Below are 15,377 nucleotides of genomic sequence, written 5' to 3'. Positions count from 1 at the left end.
CTTTTAAATAATTAATATTTATCCATACTGTGTTTTTTAAAAATGCTTTTAGAGTGTATATTATGAAGAGAAAATTTAAAGGGTGTATATGTGCCTGTAGGCTCATTTTGTGCGCCTGCGTTGTTCGCTTCCAGCCTCCAATGACGTAGTGGGCGTGGCAGTTTCAGGTCCGGTACAACCCATACAATGTGAAAACTCTCACAGACTTTGGCCAACATTTGCCCACCTTGAACCTGAGTTTATCAAATTGCTGTAATTTTGTCTGTATTTTTAAGTAATTTTTAATATCTGAAATTATTTGGGTAGTACCCGCTTGAAGAAAAGGTAAAAGTTGTTAATTTTTTCACTTTCGAGCGAGCTTTAGGCACTCAGAAAATTTTTTGAATGTTTTAAAATTAATAGGCAATACTAAGCCATAATTCAAATTCACCAGGTCTTTTAAAATTCAAATGTTCAATTATAATATCTTGATTTCTTGAAACAACGTTTGCCTTCACTTAATCGACAAAATTTACGCAAAGTTCTTTGAATAAAATTGGGAATCAAAACGGATCCAAGAGTTACAAAATTATCGTTTAGAATGACCAGGGGCGCGAGGATATCCAACGACGGATTGTCCGGGATGCAGAATGAAGGACCATGTTTTCGAGGAGCACCAGATGCGCGCCAGAAGAGACAAAAATCGAACGTGAAACCGTCCAGAAAACCACTGCAATCACTACAATTGGCCGGTCGAAATTTGAGCCCCACTAGTTTGAAGAACAGAGGAATCCTGAAGTCTGAGGACCTAAGTGCCCTGGTGCCGCGGGACTATAAGTCGGATAAGTACCACACCGATCGCCAGAACCTGGCAGATATAATCCTGATGCAGGCGCGGCGCATCGAGAAGCAGAAGCGGGAAATGCAGCGAATAAAGGTGCACTATGAGCGCCAGGTGTCCACCATCAAGAGCAATGCTTCTTTGCTGGAGACCCACCTGCAAAAGCTGCTGACCAGTGTGCGCCAGGATCGGGCCCAGCGCATCGGCGATCACTACCAGAACATGTCCAGTGCCGTGGAGAAGCTGCAGAGGTGCGACCTCAAGTCCAAGCCACAGTCCGTGTCCAACCAACTGCTCATCAAGTTCCTCAACTCCAAAGCCAGTACGCCCTCCTCCAGAAACCCTAATGAAAAAGTGTGTACCTACAGGAATAGGTTGTGAATTGTATTCCTGTGTGTACATCACCTTTTCATTAGGTTTTCTGGCCAGTTCCTATTCGAAATAAAGGCTAGGAGTAGGAATTATAATATATATAATAAAGTATTCTATTAAAATGTTTGTGAAGGGCGCAGTTAGTTTTTATTAATGAGTAAGGGTCAGGATGGTCAAAAAAAACGTTTTCTAAATTAAAGAATACATTACTTTGCTTGAACAAAAAAACGATTTGAAAAAGATTAAACAATATTTAATAACAAAAACATTCCACTTCAGATGATTTAATTTAGGGTGGGTTTTTCTGCATAAAAAAAATAAAAATAAAAATATAGTCTTTATGCATTTGTTTTTTGAGAATTTACAAATACATATGACTATGTTTATTTTTTTATTAACTTTAAGGACTTTTATATTATTTTACGAGCGAATTTGTATTACCCATTTAACCAAAAGATCACATTTATTTTTTAACTTTGATTGCATGTAGTCAATCACAGTATGCGAATGCGAGTACCTTCAAAATCCCAGTGCCTTAAACCATTCCACAATAGACAAGCCGTGTGTTTCGGACTGCCAAAATTCGAATCATCGCGTAAAAGAGCCTCCAAATTTCCTTTCCCCACCATTCCCACTTCCGTTACCAATGCCGACATACGACAGGGCCAAGGCCCGGCTGGAACACGAGGTGGTCCTGCTGCGCCGCGAGGTGGCCACCCTGCGCTGCAAGCAGAGCCTGAACCGCAAGACCCGCCGGAGCCAGGCGGTGGTGCAGGCGCGTCTGGAGCAGCAGATCCAGGAGCTGCAGAACGAGCTGAACGCCGACCGGGTGGAGCGGGAGCGCGGCGGAGCAGATAAGTGCTGCGAGTTAAGCGAACGGCTGGAGAAGATGGACGAGCATGTGGTGAAGCAGGAGCAGTACATTGCCTTCCTGGAGGAGCAGATCAACGAGACGCGAGCCAAGTACCAGAAGCGCATGCTCGACGTACGCCAGAATGCCGAGCTGGTCGAAAGGGAGCTGAAGAGGGTGCGCCGCGAGATGAAGACCATTGCCGAGCAGGCCGGCGAGCTGGACCGCCTGAAGAAGGAGGCGGGCTTCCTCGGCGACAAGCTGGAGCGCCGGAACACTATTATTGCCAAGTACGAGGCCCAGCAGGAGGAGATGATGGGCGTCATGGCGGGTCTCCAGAAGCTGTTCGATAAGAAGAAGAGCAGCAAGGCGGGCCAGCGCCGCAGGGTCCACTTCAGCGAAGAGGTTGAGTCTGAAGCCACCGCATCGGAGCAGCCACCAGTCCCCAGGGAGAAGCGCAAGTCTTCCAAGCGGGGGCGGGACAGCTTCGACTGCCTATGCTCGGCACTAAAGAAACAATGTAGCATCCAGGAGCCTCCAACTGGCGATCAATGAAAGTGAAGAAGGATCTGATGTCCTGACCCTAAACCAAGCTGATTTCATATCCCAAATTTCAGTTTGGCCAGCAAGGTGCTTCTCCTAGAGCACCTCATCACAACACTTTTTTAGTAATTGAATACCTTTGTAACAGAAATAAAATATCTTATATAAACAGTCGGTGGGTAAGTGAACCAAACGGAACTTCAGTCAGCACTTCGACTTCGATGGGCGGCGGAGTTCCAGGAAACTCCCCGTTGAACAAGTTCATTGACAAGCTTTCGGAATATCCATTCAGCAGTAAAGAACAATCGGGTTAATGATCTGGCTTGGGGGCTGGCTTTATTTTGGTTTATTTTGTGAGCTAAGCAATTGGGTTGGACACTTGGAATAGTGAGCCAGTTGACTAAACCTTATGACGTGATGAATGGGGCTAAGAAATATGCATATCTCTTAAATTTGTTTGGGTTTATTTTGACCGCCTAATGATTGGATAATGGTTGACCTAAGCAGCCAAATCGCCAATGTAAAAAGACGTTTTTGAACAACTACCAAGGAGTATAAACTTAGATTTGCTTCCCAGAGAGGTCTGTACTTAGTACGACCAAGATAGTTCAAGAATAAATTAGAGAGAAGAGTTTAAAAGAATGAATAATACCCTTAAAATGTATTAAGAGACCTTATCAAGACTGGTAGGTGGATGGTTTACCTCTGGGCTCTGAGCTAGTGCCTCGACTTCTAGCCCTGTAAGCCAGTCACGTTTGCTGGGTGTTCTAATGCAATATTTCAGCATAAGAGCACGTACCACTGGATTGCATAAATACTGCCACTGCTGGGCCATGAGTCAATGCGGGATTGCAGAATGAAGCCCGCTGAACTCGCGTGGGGCGTCTATTGAATTCTAATGCTGCACCAGGAAGTGCGTGCAGACATTGGGCAATCAATCGACGGTCAATTGAAATCGTTTGTGGGCAGCAATTGGGACTGATTGGAAATGGCTTCGCCGTACTTCTCCGCGGGCAAGTGGGCCAAAAGTTCAGCGGCTCTTCGGTTGACAAAGCCGGTCCCAAGTAGCACTTACTTCGAGCACTGGCAAGGGCTATCTAATCGCCAGACGGGCTGCCGTGAATCACAGTCGCCTAGTGATGAAATTAACCAATTCTGGGCTGGATCTGTTTTTTGGCATGTTCCGTAGGAGTTTCGGGGCAGTCAAACCAGTTCGCCCGGCCTTCGGAAACAATTTTAATGCGTTGGGCGTGTTTCTGTGCACACACCTCCGAAATAAACCGACGACCCTGAGCGTCGAAAAGTACACAACTGCTAGCACCCAAAGTATTACACATATATCGCACGTGACGTCACTGCTGCGAGGGGTGCTGCGAAAAGAACAGAACTGAAACAAAGGTCAAGGCGGTGGCTGGATGTGTGGGTTGTTATTATTAGTCCTTAGCGTACATTACATTATTGGGTAAATTAAACACTAAACAGGCGCCGTTTACGTGCCAGAGAAGCTGCGGAAGTTGTTTTTCAGCAGCAGGACCACGAAGAAAATGCCCACGGCAATCGACAGCAGCTGCACGTTGACCACCTTCGAGTCCACCAGGGCCTGCAGCATGTTGTAGATGCTCTCGCTGCGCACCTCGTTGCCGCAGCAGTCCATTAAGTAAAGGTTAACAACTTTTATAACGAAACGTTAATATTTTGTTTGGACTGCGATCAGCTGGTTGGGGGAGCTAGAGGTGGGACTTTCTGTTTCGTTGTTCATCGACTATCGATTGCTTATCTACGCAGGTGGCAACGCTCTATGGGCAGGTGGCTTGGCTAAGGGAATGGCGGGTAGCGCTGATTGATCACTGTCGTTAATCTAAATGTTAAAAAATAGTAAATGGTATTTAAAAATAGTATGCAATTTACCATAGTGCATGTGATCGCATAGTTAGGTATGTGCTTGATAAAATCATGCATTTATGGAAAGTTCATGCAAACCGACAGATGCGTAGAGTGTAGAGACCCTTATAATAGAGCATTCTTACTTACTTGTTCCTTGTGAACACCTTACCGTTCATTAATATTTCAGATTTTCTTCCAAAAGCCTTTGTTTCCCCTAATTTTTCATGGTAATTCGAGGTATGGTGCCATGGTATCTTATAAAATAAGACCAGTATTAAATTTGTTTTCCCAGTTTTATACGTACTATTACTACTTGAAAACTACATAAAATGTCCACAGGGGAATCCCCCGCAATAACGCTAACTAGCAGGAGGTCGAGCCAAATTGGAGAGCTTGTAGACTTTAGCTGAGTGCCAAACCAGAAAGCGTTTGGCACAGCTGATTGTTCAAAAACAAATAACTTTTGCAAATAATGAATAAAATATAACTGACAATTTACACAAAATTACGTGTGAACCTCCTGGACCTCCTGAACACAAAGCCATTGCAGTTTAGCCTTCCAGCAACCGAAACACACAACTCTCTTGAACTGTGGGTCTAGTTTTATTAATTAGTTTAACATAACTATTTGCTAGTTGGGGCGCTTATTCGTCGTTCGCGTAGTCAGCGGGGTTCTTGCGCAGCAGGGCGCTGTGCTGGCGCTCGGTCAGATCGTAGATCAGGTAGCCGGCGATGAAGGCTGTGAATAGGGAGGATTATTGTGGGACTTAAGGGAAATACACAGGGGGTACTCACGGGGCGCCACGATGAAGACGTTGGAGCGGAAGCGGCGCACCATGTTGGGCAGGCCCTTGCTGATCGCTCCGGCGAAGGCGCGCTGCTCGAAGGGGGAGAGCTTGTAGGTGACGATGCCGTGCACCTTGGCCAGGTTGCCGAAGTGCTGGCCGTTCAGGATCGAGGATAGACGCATCTTTCGGGGGCTGCGGCGGGGAAGAGAGCAGAGCTTCGATTAGCAACCGCACAGGAAGTGCACCAGGATTTGGATGAAGACACAGATCGTTATTATAAACATTATGGCACTGGGGACCAGAGGTTATGTAATTCTCGCACTGCTCCGCGGCAGAAGGCGGCCGAGTACGTCTGGCGCTGGGCGCGATCGCTGCACTTTTGGCAGCCCATAATTGTGCATATTTTTAGAGCCAGCACCTGTCATTGCACGGATTATGATGCCAAATTTTACCTTGGAATTCGACTTTTACGCTGCAAATTTTTTCCTGCTCTCGACCAGTGTGACCGTAGGTGGACCGCTAGACTACACCAAAGGGAAGGTTTTATTTTTGAAAATTGGCTCTAAATTTGCCACGGTTTGATGGTTGTAAGCCTGGATACTCGCTTAGTGTTGCTGACAGCCGGCATGTGAACTTTTGTAGACTTTTAGCGGGGACATACGCCTGTGTGTTAATTTACTTTTTCTATCGATTAATCGTTTTTCAAATTTAAATATTGTGTGCAACGACTTATTTTTTAGTTAGATAACATGATGTAACATTTTTAATAAGACTTACCGTAGAAGTAGTGGTATTAGGGGAAGAAAACTTGAATTTCGTTAAAAAAGAGAATTGGTTTGCACAATACTTCGGGCTAAACAAGTAAAATTACTGACAAACGTCGTTAAAGTGTAAAATCTGTGGCTACTATTTCTTTTGTTAGTTGATAAACAAGACTGTACAATAAGGGTTCCTCCTTTAATGTTATACACTTCTTTAAAAGGACCCCGAAAACTGCGAGTAGGTGGTCCTCCACATGGAGAAAATAATTTCTGCTGAACAATCAGTTTGTCATTGATATTACTTTTGTAAGAATAAATTTAGGATAAATATTTGTTGGCTTTATTTAAGGTTAACATTTGTACAACTATGAGATGATGCATCTTACAATTTAACAATTATTTGCGCGAGCAGGACTACACAAATAGACAAGATTTCACATAAAGGGCGGCTACCTCCGCTCACAAAACGTAGACAAAGGTCCAGTACAAGGCGTTGAAGGCCAGAAACATGGCTGGGAAGAGGAATCGGGACCGCCGATCGATCCACATGGCGATTTCCTGCGGGGTCATGGTGGTGAAAGTGGGCGGCGTGTCCTTCTTGTCCTTGTCCACATCCACGATGTGGTCGTTGCTCGTCCGGTCACTGCAGATGGAGGCGGTGTCGGCGCACTCGGTCTTGATGATGGGTAAGTTGGGCTGAAATAGATTTTGATTTAAGCATTATAATATCTTGAAAGGGAGATATTTCCTAAATACTTACATGTACTGTTAAGTAGTTGTTGAATGCCGGGTTCACAGTGCCATTGCCGTTGCGAACGCTCTCCGTGCTGGACACAATGTTGTCCAAACTGGAGCAGGACCTTGCCCTGGAATCGTTGCTCAAACTTCCGCCGATCTGACGTCGAGCAGGTCGAGGGGTCAGAGTCGACTTTATGATGTACTTGCTGTTGACCTTCTTCAACTCAATGTTCTCCTTGCGGCGCCAAATCGTGTTGACGAAGGCGAACTCCACCAGGCTGCCGAAGATGAAGAAGGTGCAGCCCAGGAACCACACCTCCGACACCTTTATGTAGCTCACCTTGGGCAGGTTCTTGCTTTGCGTCGAGGAGAGCGTGATGAACGACAACATGGTGCTGGTTCCTAATTGAAAATTTTGAAGTAAGTTAAATGGTACAAAAATTCTTACTGCTAAAATTAAACAAGGTGAGTTGCAAAGTAGAAACCACAACTTACCCAGCATAATGCGCGGCGGAGAGGCATCCGCCTGGAGCCAGAAGGACACCCAGGATATGGCCACGATCATCATGGAGGGCAGATAGTAGTCCAGCAGGTAGAAGCCGATTTCTCGCTTCAGATTGACCGTGAAGCTCAGCGAGCTGTACGTGCCAGCTGCAAGATATCAATATTTAGAGGGGGTCCCTGGGGAACTTCCTTTTCCCAGCCTTACTGAATGCTCCATGGCGCAGGTTAATGCCATCTGCCTCCACCAGCGTGGTGTTGTGATAATAGGCGGCCATGTTGTACTCGGTGATCCTCATGTCGGGGTCGAAGGAGATGGGCTTGTCCTGCTCCCATTCCAGCACCAAGTCGGAGGTGTTGTACATCCCTGAGAGCAAAAGAGGAACTGTATTAATATCTTGAAGTTCCCTACAATTTCAGTCACTTACAGCTCTCGATTATGGTGGAGCAGAACTGCTGGTCAAAGGGGAACTTCTGGAAGTCCATCCAGCAGTACAGGCTGGCCTGCATGCGGGTGGAGATGATCACGTTGCCCTCGGGGGTGAGCGAGGTGAGCACGTCCTTCTCGTCCGTGCCCAGGATACTGGACTCCCGCTCGTTGGCGAAGAAGATGTGCGGCATCCAGAGGCGCTCGCTGAGGTGCTTCTGCCCCATGATGTTTCCCTCGCGGTTGTAGTTCTTGTAGGCCAGCCTCATGTCCTGGAACCGCAGCTGCAGGAGGGCGTGCATTTTGAACTGCAGCAGGTCGGAGTTGAGGTTCTGCAGGAAGTACACGTAGATTCGAGTCTTCACCACGATGGGCAGGCGTTTCGAGGTCACAGGGTCGTATTCTGGGGAGGGGATATAATGAGTTGTATGAGGTTCTTTTCTTCATATGATATATATCCAGAGCATACCGATTGGCCTCTCTAGTCGATCGTAGCGGCAGACATGTGTTAGTCGCTGGATGAGTTGGGTCTGCTGCAGGGTCGTTGCATTCGCCAAGGAAGGACAATCCTCATCTTCGTCCTGGTCACCAGTGGCTCTGAAAAATTACCAAGAATAATGTTACTCATGGTAAAAATGTTATTCATCTTATGAAACGCCTCTTCACTTATTTTTAATTTGAATAAAATATAACTGAAGCCTGCAAGTGAATAAGTCACTTTTAACTTACACTCAAGCAGGTTGTAATATTTCAGGCTTCCTTAAAATACCCAATATATCTAAGCTGCCAATTATTGCTGAACTCGTGGAAAACCCACTAAATTTTAAGTACTATTTCATAACACTGAAGGAAGGCCTTTCAAAACGCAGAAAAAGTGAGACCCTTAAATTAATGACATATATTTTCTACAAAATGTAATCAATTTTGAAATACACCATAAATTATTGAGGTAATGACCTGCATAAACGGCTACTGTACTTAGAATAAGATAAGTAAGGCTGAAGTTCGTAAAAGCCTTATGATGATTTAGAAGCTTACAAAAGGAAGACCGAGAAAGCCTGTAAAGCTGCCCACGTATAAAAACAATCTTCGCCCTCTGACGCAATGATTCATATTTAAATGCAAACCGGCTTTCGTTTGAAATATGGAACAGATCATTAAAGGCTGTTTACTATTTTTGCGTTAATTCCTATTAACTCTTCTGAAATAAATGGGTTTCGGGCCCATTTCCAGATAGCCCTCGAGATGATTTCTGGGCTCACACCCTCCTCCTACGGAGCTTGCCTCACTGAGCACCCGGCAGCTGTGCAAGCTCATTTGCAGCCACCTTAAATGTCGAACCGCAGAGCAAGTGGCTGAATAAAAATAAATAATAGCAAAATATTTGTCTTCTCATACGGCACTCGTTATTTAACCAGCGCCTTACTTCTATTTTCCATATTTTCAGCGTATTTGCTGGCTTGCGCAACAACAAGAAGTGCTTAATTCAATTAATCCAGTTGACCTGGTCCCGGGCGGAAAACCAATTATGGCCTCTTGATAAGGCGGCAGATCTTGAACTTATCCGATAAGAAGTATCCGTTCCGCGACCTTTTTGGCACATCAAAGGCCGAAAGCCGACCGTAAATATTTTTCGGTGCGCTTCCTATTGCGCACTCGGATCTTAATTAAATTCTAATCTGGGGATTTATTCACGCGAGCTGGTGGAGATTTATCAATGGCTCGGGGAAATTCCAAGAGCATAAAATGTATAAAAACCCACTGGGCCCAGGATGAATTTCCCAAGACAGGAAATGTGGCACAACAAAGATACCAAATTCTTTCATGCGTAAGCCCGCTCTTATCAGATTCCATGTAAACACTTTGCCCGAACATCTTTGGGTCGCGTATCAGACAACCCTTTTAGAGTGCCCTTATCGAGGTAATCTGGCTGGGAATTTTCGACCAAGAATTGTTATTCCGTTCCACCATATCTGTCGTGATCTTTTGATGGGAGGGTGGTGTTCAAGTGCCCTTATCAGAGTGTTAGAAAGTTCAACAAAATACTGCTCATTATAGAAAGCGTAGCAAGACAAAGGTCTCCGGTTTGGAAAGTTACTTGCCCCTGCCAATCGCAAGTAGAGTAGCAGCAGTGAGGCTAAGTATAGACTCTTCTGCAAAAATGTGTCTTATCAGGCACTGCTGGTACTCCAGGCAGCAGACATGCTCATTTGAATGATTTATCAGATGTTTGGCCGGGTGCTTCCCGGCCCAATCTGGTTGGAACTCACCCCGTGGAAGCCCGGATGCTGCAGCTGAGGATCAGCGTAATCCACAAGACCTGTCGCAGGCTCTTCATGTTGCAGGTGTGTCACTAGGTGGGGTGGTGGTGGTTCTGCCGGATTCGAGGGAGCTCTGTACTACTGCCTTCGTGGCCGCGAGCGAAATGATTTGGTTTGGCTGGCTTGTCAAATTATATGCTCATGTTTCACACGATCTCCTCGCACATTCACTTCACACATTCACTTTGCAATTAATGCAAATCCACGTCGCCGGCGGTTTTATTTACGAATTTCCCACTGCCTCTCGAGGACGAGTGCCTGTCGCTCCGGTCTCCGGTCGTCGGAGGTGTGCGATCGCGCTGCGTTTGCGCCCCCAGAAATACAGAAATGCCGCAGAACCAGGTGCCGCTCGGCTTTTCTCTGCTCCGCTGCTCCGCTGCTCTCGACGCCGACGCCCGCCGCGCACTGACTTGGGGCGGTGGAGCCCTCGCCTCGGCTTTTTCGGGCCTGATAAGACCAGGTATCAGTGTATCTGCTCTCCACTCTCAACTCCCGAACCACTCGGCGACGGCGGCTGCAGCAGTAGGGATTGTTGGCTGGTCAAGAGCTGGAAGGCAATAGCGCAGGGTCGATGGCGGATCGCCTCACTTATAAGCATTCTATAGACTGTATACTAGACGTGCTCGCCCGCGTGCGTTGCCACTCGGAGAAAAGTATCTCAGAAATGGGTTATTAGATATTTCCTCCTTTACTTGCATGTAGGTTTAGGTATTACATAGGTCTTAATTTTGTAATTACAAATTGTCTTCGAGCTTTAGCATCTAATATTATTTGAAATATATTTTCATAGGGAATATGTTGTTTGGTAGTATGATCTGGCTCTATAAATCATATCTTCCATATTCAACCATTTATAGTCCCTTTTTATTACCATTTATGTATACCTACTTGGACCTAAAGGAGTCTATAATATAAAGAAAAGGAAATAAGTTTTTCCTTACAGAAGTACTATATTAAATATTATTTTATTATGGATACAGCGACCCAAAATTAATCAAAGTACTCAAGCCAAAAATACCATTACAATCTAGAATTATATTTTTTAAAGTAGATTAATAACTCGAAAATCAAATCACTTGGCTAAATGAGCTTTTCCGCGGTGCACACTCGGAAGCATCGTAGTTGCGTCTGTCGCAAACCGGTATCGAAGTCGCTCTGGAAAATGCACCGAGTCAGAATAAATAATCGCAGCATTTGTGAAGGCACTGGCAGCATTTCTTGACTTGGCTCCAGCACGAGCATACATATCTCGGAGGCTGTGGAGTGCAGCGAGTGGAGGAGCAGTAATGGCCCGGCAAATGGCCCGGCTGTTTGCCCAAGTGTCCGACCACAGCACCCGCGCTTCTAATTAAGCCTGTAGTGTTTGCACACGCTCTTGGCCTTATTAGAGTTCCGCTCCGCCGCTAGATGATCGATTCCGAATGCGAATGGGCTTCCGAATCCCACGGGGGGTTCAACAAACGCCTGTGTCCCCAAACAACGAGCTATTCAGGTCTTATCAGACGAGCGCGCGATGCGGTCCTCCTGGTTGAACGATCGGCCCAAGGGATTATGCTCTGAGGTCGGCGCTAACAGGCCCACACCCTAGCGTCACAATATTGTTAACAATAATAATGAGCTGGCGAAGGCAAGACGCTAGCCGCGACGTGACACGGAACGGGGAGCGCGACAATAGTCGCACGGATGACAAATGGCCCATCGCGCAATGAGTTAATATCGTTTTGCCAAACACAATTAGTTGCCCGGCAGACAGTAGTCTGAAACTTGAGTGGATCGTGATGGTGGCTGGTTATGTTTGAATGATCTATTCGCCATTCGCAGCTAGACAAGTGGCTTACGAGGGAGTACAAATTCACTTGATTTTAATTTGCAATATTACTTAATTTGGATGCTGCGGTGCTTGATTTCTCAATGTTACCTTCGGATTCTGCACTGCAATCTATCAGCGAAAGCTATCATAAAAGATATCATTGCTTTCCCAATATGGTATAATATTTTCTAAGGTCCTAATACTTTGTTTTTAAAAGCCTAAGCTGCTTTTTCCCTTTAGTTAACTTTTAGTCGTTGGGAATACAATTTAAGTATGATGTACGTAGGCTAAAAGTTTCCTTTTCCATCTTAAATTTAAAGTTCCTTGAGAAATATATTAATGTATCCCTCGTGAACAATGCAAGTTAAAGCTTTCTTCCTTCCTAAAATAATTCTTATTGCATTTCACTTGCGTCAATTCCCCGCCGGACTTCTCCCAGTTTCTCACCTCTTATCGGGGTTATTTTAGGAACTTTAATTAAATGAAATGCTCGAGGCTGAGCAAATTTGATCTGCGAATATTCAACAAGAAGGCTTATTTAATTAATGTTCGCATTGCCAAGGCAAACAAGCACTTGTGCTCTATTCCGCCAAATTGGCCAAGAAAGAGCAGAGCTTGGCCCCTGCTTATCGGTATCTTCCCTGGCCCATTTGCGCCTGTTTACCGGAGTCATTGCCACGGAATATGTACCCACAACCAGCCCCAGCCGGAGGAGGTGTTGCTTGCTAGGGCCATTTAGAGGTTAAATTGATATTTGCTTCCACTTTATGGGTCGCTGGCAATGGGATTGCGTGTTTGCCCGCAAATATTGGCCGTTTAAGTGCGGCAATGAAGTCCTGGTTAGCACGTGATGGCGTGATTCGGGTTCGATCCTAGGGGTTCCGCGAGATCGCGGATCTCTGGCTTTGTCGCGCCGGCAGATGACTCACCTGGCGAGCCACTGGGGGCTGAGGTGGTGGATTCTTTATCGCAAGACAACATCGGCTCCCTGGCAGGCAGTAGACAGTTGCTTGTGTTTGGGTCGTCACCGCCAATAAACAAGGAGGAAAAGTTTAATTAATTAAGAACATGGTGGGGCTATGCAAATAGGAGCCAGCGTCAGGGGCACTGGGCAAATATCATAAATAGAAAGCCAAATAATCAAACAATCGAAATTAAAACGTGTAGTATTACCGCCGCGATAATCAGGCCCCAGTTGAGGTCTCAAGTGGGTGTCTAAAATTAAGCGATGACAGCCGAAAGAGCCGAGATGGTCAGGCAGGTCTATCTTTTGGTACTCTTCGACGGTTTTTAATAATATTTGGGGGCTCTATCTCCCTCCTGGTAGCCCAATTGAGGCACTAAACTGTTATCACGGGGCGGCGTACGTTCGCCTTCAGTGACGTCTGTGCTTTCTTATTTGCTGCGCGTCCTAAAGTAATGTTTAATATTTGCTCTTGCCACTGGGGCGTATGCGTAGCGCGCTGTCATAGCGGAAGCTGCTGTAAAATGTCAGCCATCCCGCGCTGAGTCAGTTAAAGTCGGAGCGGCTGGCTGGCGGAGCGCCGTATCTCCGATCTGGTGAACACGAGTCGGCCATCTTTCCTATAGTTATTGCCAATCTCGAACATCGCATTGTTTACAGCAATAATTTCATGCTATCAGCCAGGTGACAAGACAAAGAGTGTAAACGAAATCGAAAGCAATTTTCCTTCTTGCCACACTTTATCAGCGGCGTGACATCTGCCATCTGAAAAATAAAGAAAGGCACCTTATTCACGTGCTTCAAAACATCCCAGCACACCATGACAGGCTGCTCAGCTTTGGCTGCCCAAATACAATATCTAAATCTGGGCTGGCACAAAAACCGGAGCGGTAGTGAACCAATAAATCAGTTTCCTTTTTCACTCTGTTTGGGGAGTATGCCTTGACAGACGGCTTACGTGGAGACGAAAAAATCTAAATAAATTAGCAGGGCAAAAAAGCAACTCAGCTGGATATATATAGAAGCTCGTATCACTAAAATCGCAAGGCACTTGCCCAGAAAGTTATCCGACTACACCGAAATAAATCACATTCGGAATATGTTTAGCATTGTGGCAAAAACTAATAAACAAGTTAACATAGAGTACAGTTGAACACTGAAAGAATAAAAGAACAAACTGTCGAATAGTCTTCCTCAAAAAGCATGTCATATCAACAGCCATTAATAGCCAATAGCAATCAATGATGTATGGATAAAAAAGTTTACTTTAACATAACATTCAAAAAGTTATCGAATTCATGTACTAATCAATATTATTAAAGAATTTGGTTAGCTGGTAAGTTCATAATAACAGACCTAGGTAATCGTGTTTTGGACATACTAGACATATTATCGTCTATCAGCATATATAAGAACTATCTTATTATACCTCATAAAAAATAAGCTCTAGAATAACGTAGCTCATCCTAAGTGAACACAGTTCTTACCTGCGGTTGCCGAGTTTAAAACTATTTCTTCCCGTGCACACAAATGAATACATCAACGTTTCAGGGCGATCTTAGTGCTTACCACGTAAATTTGTTTATTTCTAAACTGGAAGTTCCAGTTCGATGCGTTTCAGTACGTCGAGAACAGATCTATAGTCGCGGATCCGCTGGCGAGCGGATCGAGGAATAACGACACATTACAACGACATTATCCAATAGGCTAACTATGAGCTAACACGAAAACAGCCTGCCATTGAAGAGCAGTTGGTTAAGTTACTTCGCCGGACCGGCCTCCTCGCCGCCGGTGATCGCCGGGGACTTGGCGAAGTCCTGGAACGTGTCCTTGACCTTCTTGAGACCCCTGCCCGCGTAGCAGGGCAGCATGTGGACGAAGCGGAAGGAGTTCTTCACGCCCTCGTTGTAGTAGTGCTTGGCCAGGAAGCGCATCTCGCCGGTTCGGGGCAGCTGCGGCACCTCGAAGGGCAGCTGCTTCTGCACCTTCTGGACATACGGGCACAGCTCCGACTTCACCGTGTTGTAGAGCTTGTCCGCCTGCTCCGCGTCGCCCCAGATGCCCACCTGGCGTGTGTAGTAGACGGCTCCGGCCAGCAGACCGCCGCGCAGCAGAAATCTGGAAAAGATCGCCAGAGTATTGCCCATTTAGGCTTACGTAAGCTTCAAACAAACGCACCCGCACTCACCCAACAACCATGTTGATTCGTTTGTTTTGGGGAAGAGAGAGTGACAGTCACTTGGGGGCTTTGCTAGTTTCCAAACACCGGGAGTCTGGTCGTTTTCGTTAAGAATTTGGAAAATTTCCTGTTTCTACTTCATATTATTGTCGGAGTGATGGAGATGGGTAGGCACCCACATAAGTATCGATATATCGGATAAGCAGGTACATGAGAATGGTATGTTAAGCGCGGTCTCAAACCATCAAAGAGCTGACTAGGTACTTAGCTGGATCTCAAACCAAATTTGATTTCAGTGGCGTAGACGGAATTTGGAGCGGGGATCCAGGAAAAATGTAGCATACTTTTTTAAACAATGATTTACACTTGAAAGGGGGTAAGTAAAAATTCTTACTATGCCTTCACTGGCAATCTCCGTT

At 45.6% G+C, this 15,377-nt stretch overlaps 6 protein-coding genes and 1 long non-coding RNA gene across 8 annotated transcripts; 2 read left to right on the top strand and 5 right to left on the bottom strand.

Annotated features, from left to right (window-relative positions):
• The first annotated feature begins 468 nt into the window (after positions 1 to 468).
• On the top strand, positions 469 to 1,324 carry LOC108028067 (uncharacterized). The gene has a single exon (XM_017099708.3). It carries the CDS (start codon positions 581 to 583, stop codon positions 1,199 to 1,201), a length of 621 nt encoding a protein of 206 aa, XP_016955197.1. The 5' UTR covers positions 469 to 580; the 3' UTR covers positions 1,202 to 1,324.
• A 382-nt stretch (positions 1,325 to 1,706) lies between these two features.
• Positions 1,707 to 2,759, top strand: LOC108028066 (trichohyalin). Its single transcript, XM_017099706.3, has one exon. The coding sequence runs from the start codon at positions 1,839 to 1,841 to the stop codon at positions 2,595 to 2,597; it is 759 nt and encodes a 252-aa protein (XP_016955195.1). The 5' UTR covers positions 1,707 to 1,838; the 3' UTR covers positions 2,598 to 2,759.
• Positions 2,760 to 3,997: 1,238 nt separating this feature from the next.
• LOC108028119 (uncharacterized) lies at positions 3,998 to 4,330 on the bottom strand. Its single transcript, XM_017099767.3, has one exon. The coding sequence runs from the start codon at positions 4,237 to 4,239 to the stop codon at positions 4,075 to 4,077; it is 165 nt and encodes a 54-aa protein (XP_016955256.1). The 5' UTR covers positions 4,240 to 4,330; the 3' UTR covers positions 3,998 to 4,074.
• Positions 4,331 to 5,053: 723 nt separating this feature from the next.
• LOC108028098 (cytochrome b-c1 complex subunit 8) lies at positions 5,054 to 6,105 on the bottom strand. Of its 2 annotated transcripts, none has more exons than XM_050885964.1 (3): positions 6,035 to 6,105; positions 5,265 to 5,449; positions 5,054 to 5,208 (listed from the first exon to the last, which is right to left on the bottom strand). In XM_050885964.1, the coding sequence occupies exons 2-3, from the start codon at positions 5,437 to 5,439 to the stop codon at positions 5,114 to 5,116; spliced, it is 270 nt and encodes an 89-aa protein (XP_050741921.1). In that variant the 5' UTR covers positions 5,440 to 5,449; positions 6,035 to 6,105; the 3' UTR covers positions 5,054 to 5,113. The 2 variants fall into 2 exon arrangements, with proteins under 2 accessions (XP_050741921.1, XP_043950816.1); XM_044094881.2 differs by lacking the exon at positions 6,035 to 6,105 and adding an exon at positions 5,710 to 5,871.
• A 230-nt stretch (positions 6,106 to 6,335) lies between these two features.
• On the bottom strand, positions 6,336 to 10,551 carry LOC108028799 (pH-sensitive chloride channel 2). Its single transcript, XM_017100783.3, has 7 exons — positions 9,955 to 10,551; positions 8,154 to 8,281; positions 7,686 to 8,087; positions 7,466 to 7,624; positions 7,252 to 7,407; positions 6,779 to 7,158; positions 6,336 to 6,714 (listed from the first exon to the last, which is right to left on the bottom strand). Exons 1-7 carry the CDS (start codon positions 10,020 to 10,022, stop codon positions 6,478 to 6,480), a joined length of 1,530 nt encoding a protein of 509 aa, XP_016956272.1. The 5' UTR covers positions 10,023 to 10,551; the 3' UTR covers positions 6,336 to 6,477.
• Positions 10,552 to 12,825: 2,274 nt separating this feature from the next.
• Positions 12,826 to 13,694, bottom strand: LOC122818994 (uncharacterized). Its single transcript, XR_006368452.2, has 2 exons — positions 13,599 to 13,694; positions 12,826 to 13,544 (listed from the first exon to the last, which is right to left on the bottom strand). It is a non-coding gene; the product is annotated as an uncharacterized LOC122818994 (long non-coding RNA).
• Positions 13,695 to 14,324: 630 nt separating this feature from the next.
• LOC108028085 (MICOS complex subunit MIC13 homolog QIL1) lies at positions 14,325 to 15,135 on the bottom strand. The gene is made up of 2 exons (XM_017099726.3): positions 14,968 to 15,135; positions 14,325 to 14,897 (listed from the first exon to the last, which is right to left on the bottom strand). The coding sequence occupies exons 1-2, from the start codon at positions 14,976 to 14,978 to the stop codon at positions 14,540 to 14,542; spliced, it is 369 nt and encodes a 122-aa protein (XP_016955215.1). The 5' UTR covers positions 14,979 to 15,135; the 3' UTR covers positions 14,325 to 14,539.
• Positions 15,136 to 15,377: the final 242 nt, after the last annotated feature.

The sequence above is a fragment of the Drosophila biarmipes genome, chromosome 3L (genome assembly GCF_025231255.1).
Source record: "Drosophila biarmipes strain raj3 chromosome 3L, RU_DBia_V1.1, whole genome shotgun sequence".
Classification (NCBI taxonomy): domain Eukaryota; kingdom Metazoa; phylum Arthropoda; class Insecta; order Diptera; family Drosophilidae; genus Drosophila; species Drosophila biarmipes.
This window is presented reverse-complemented; position numbering and strand designations above follow the sequence as displayed.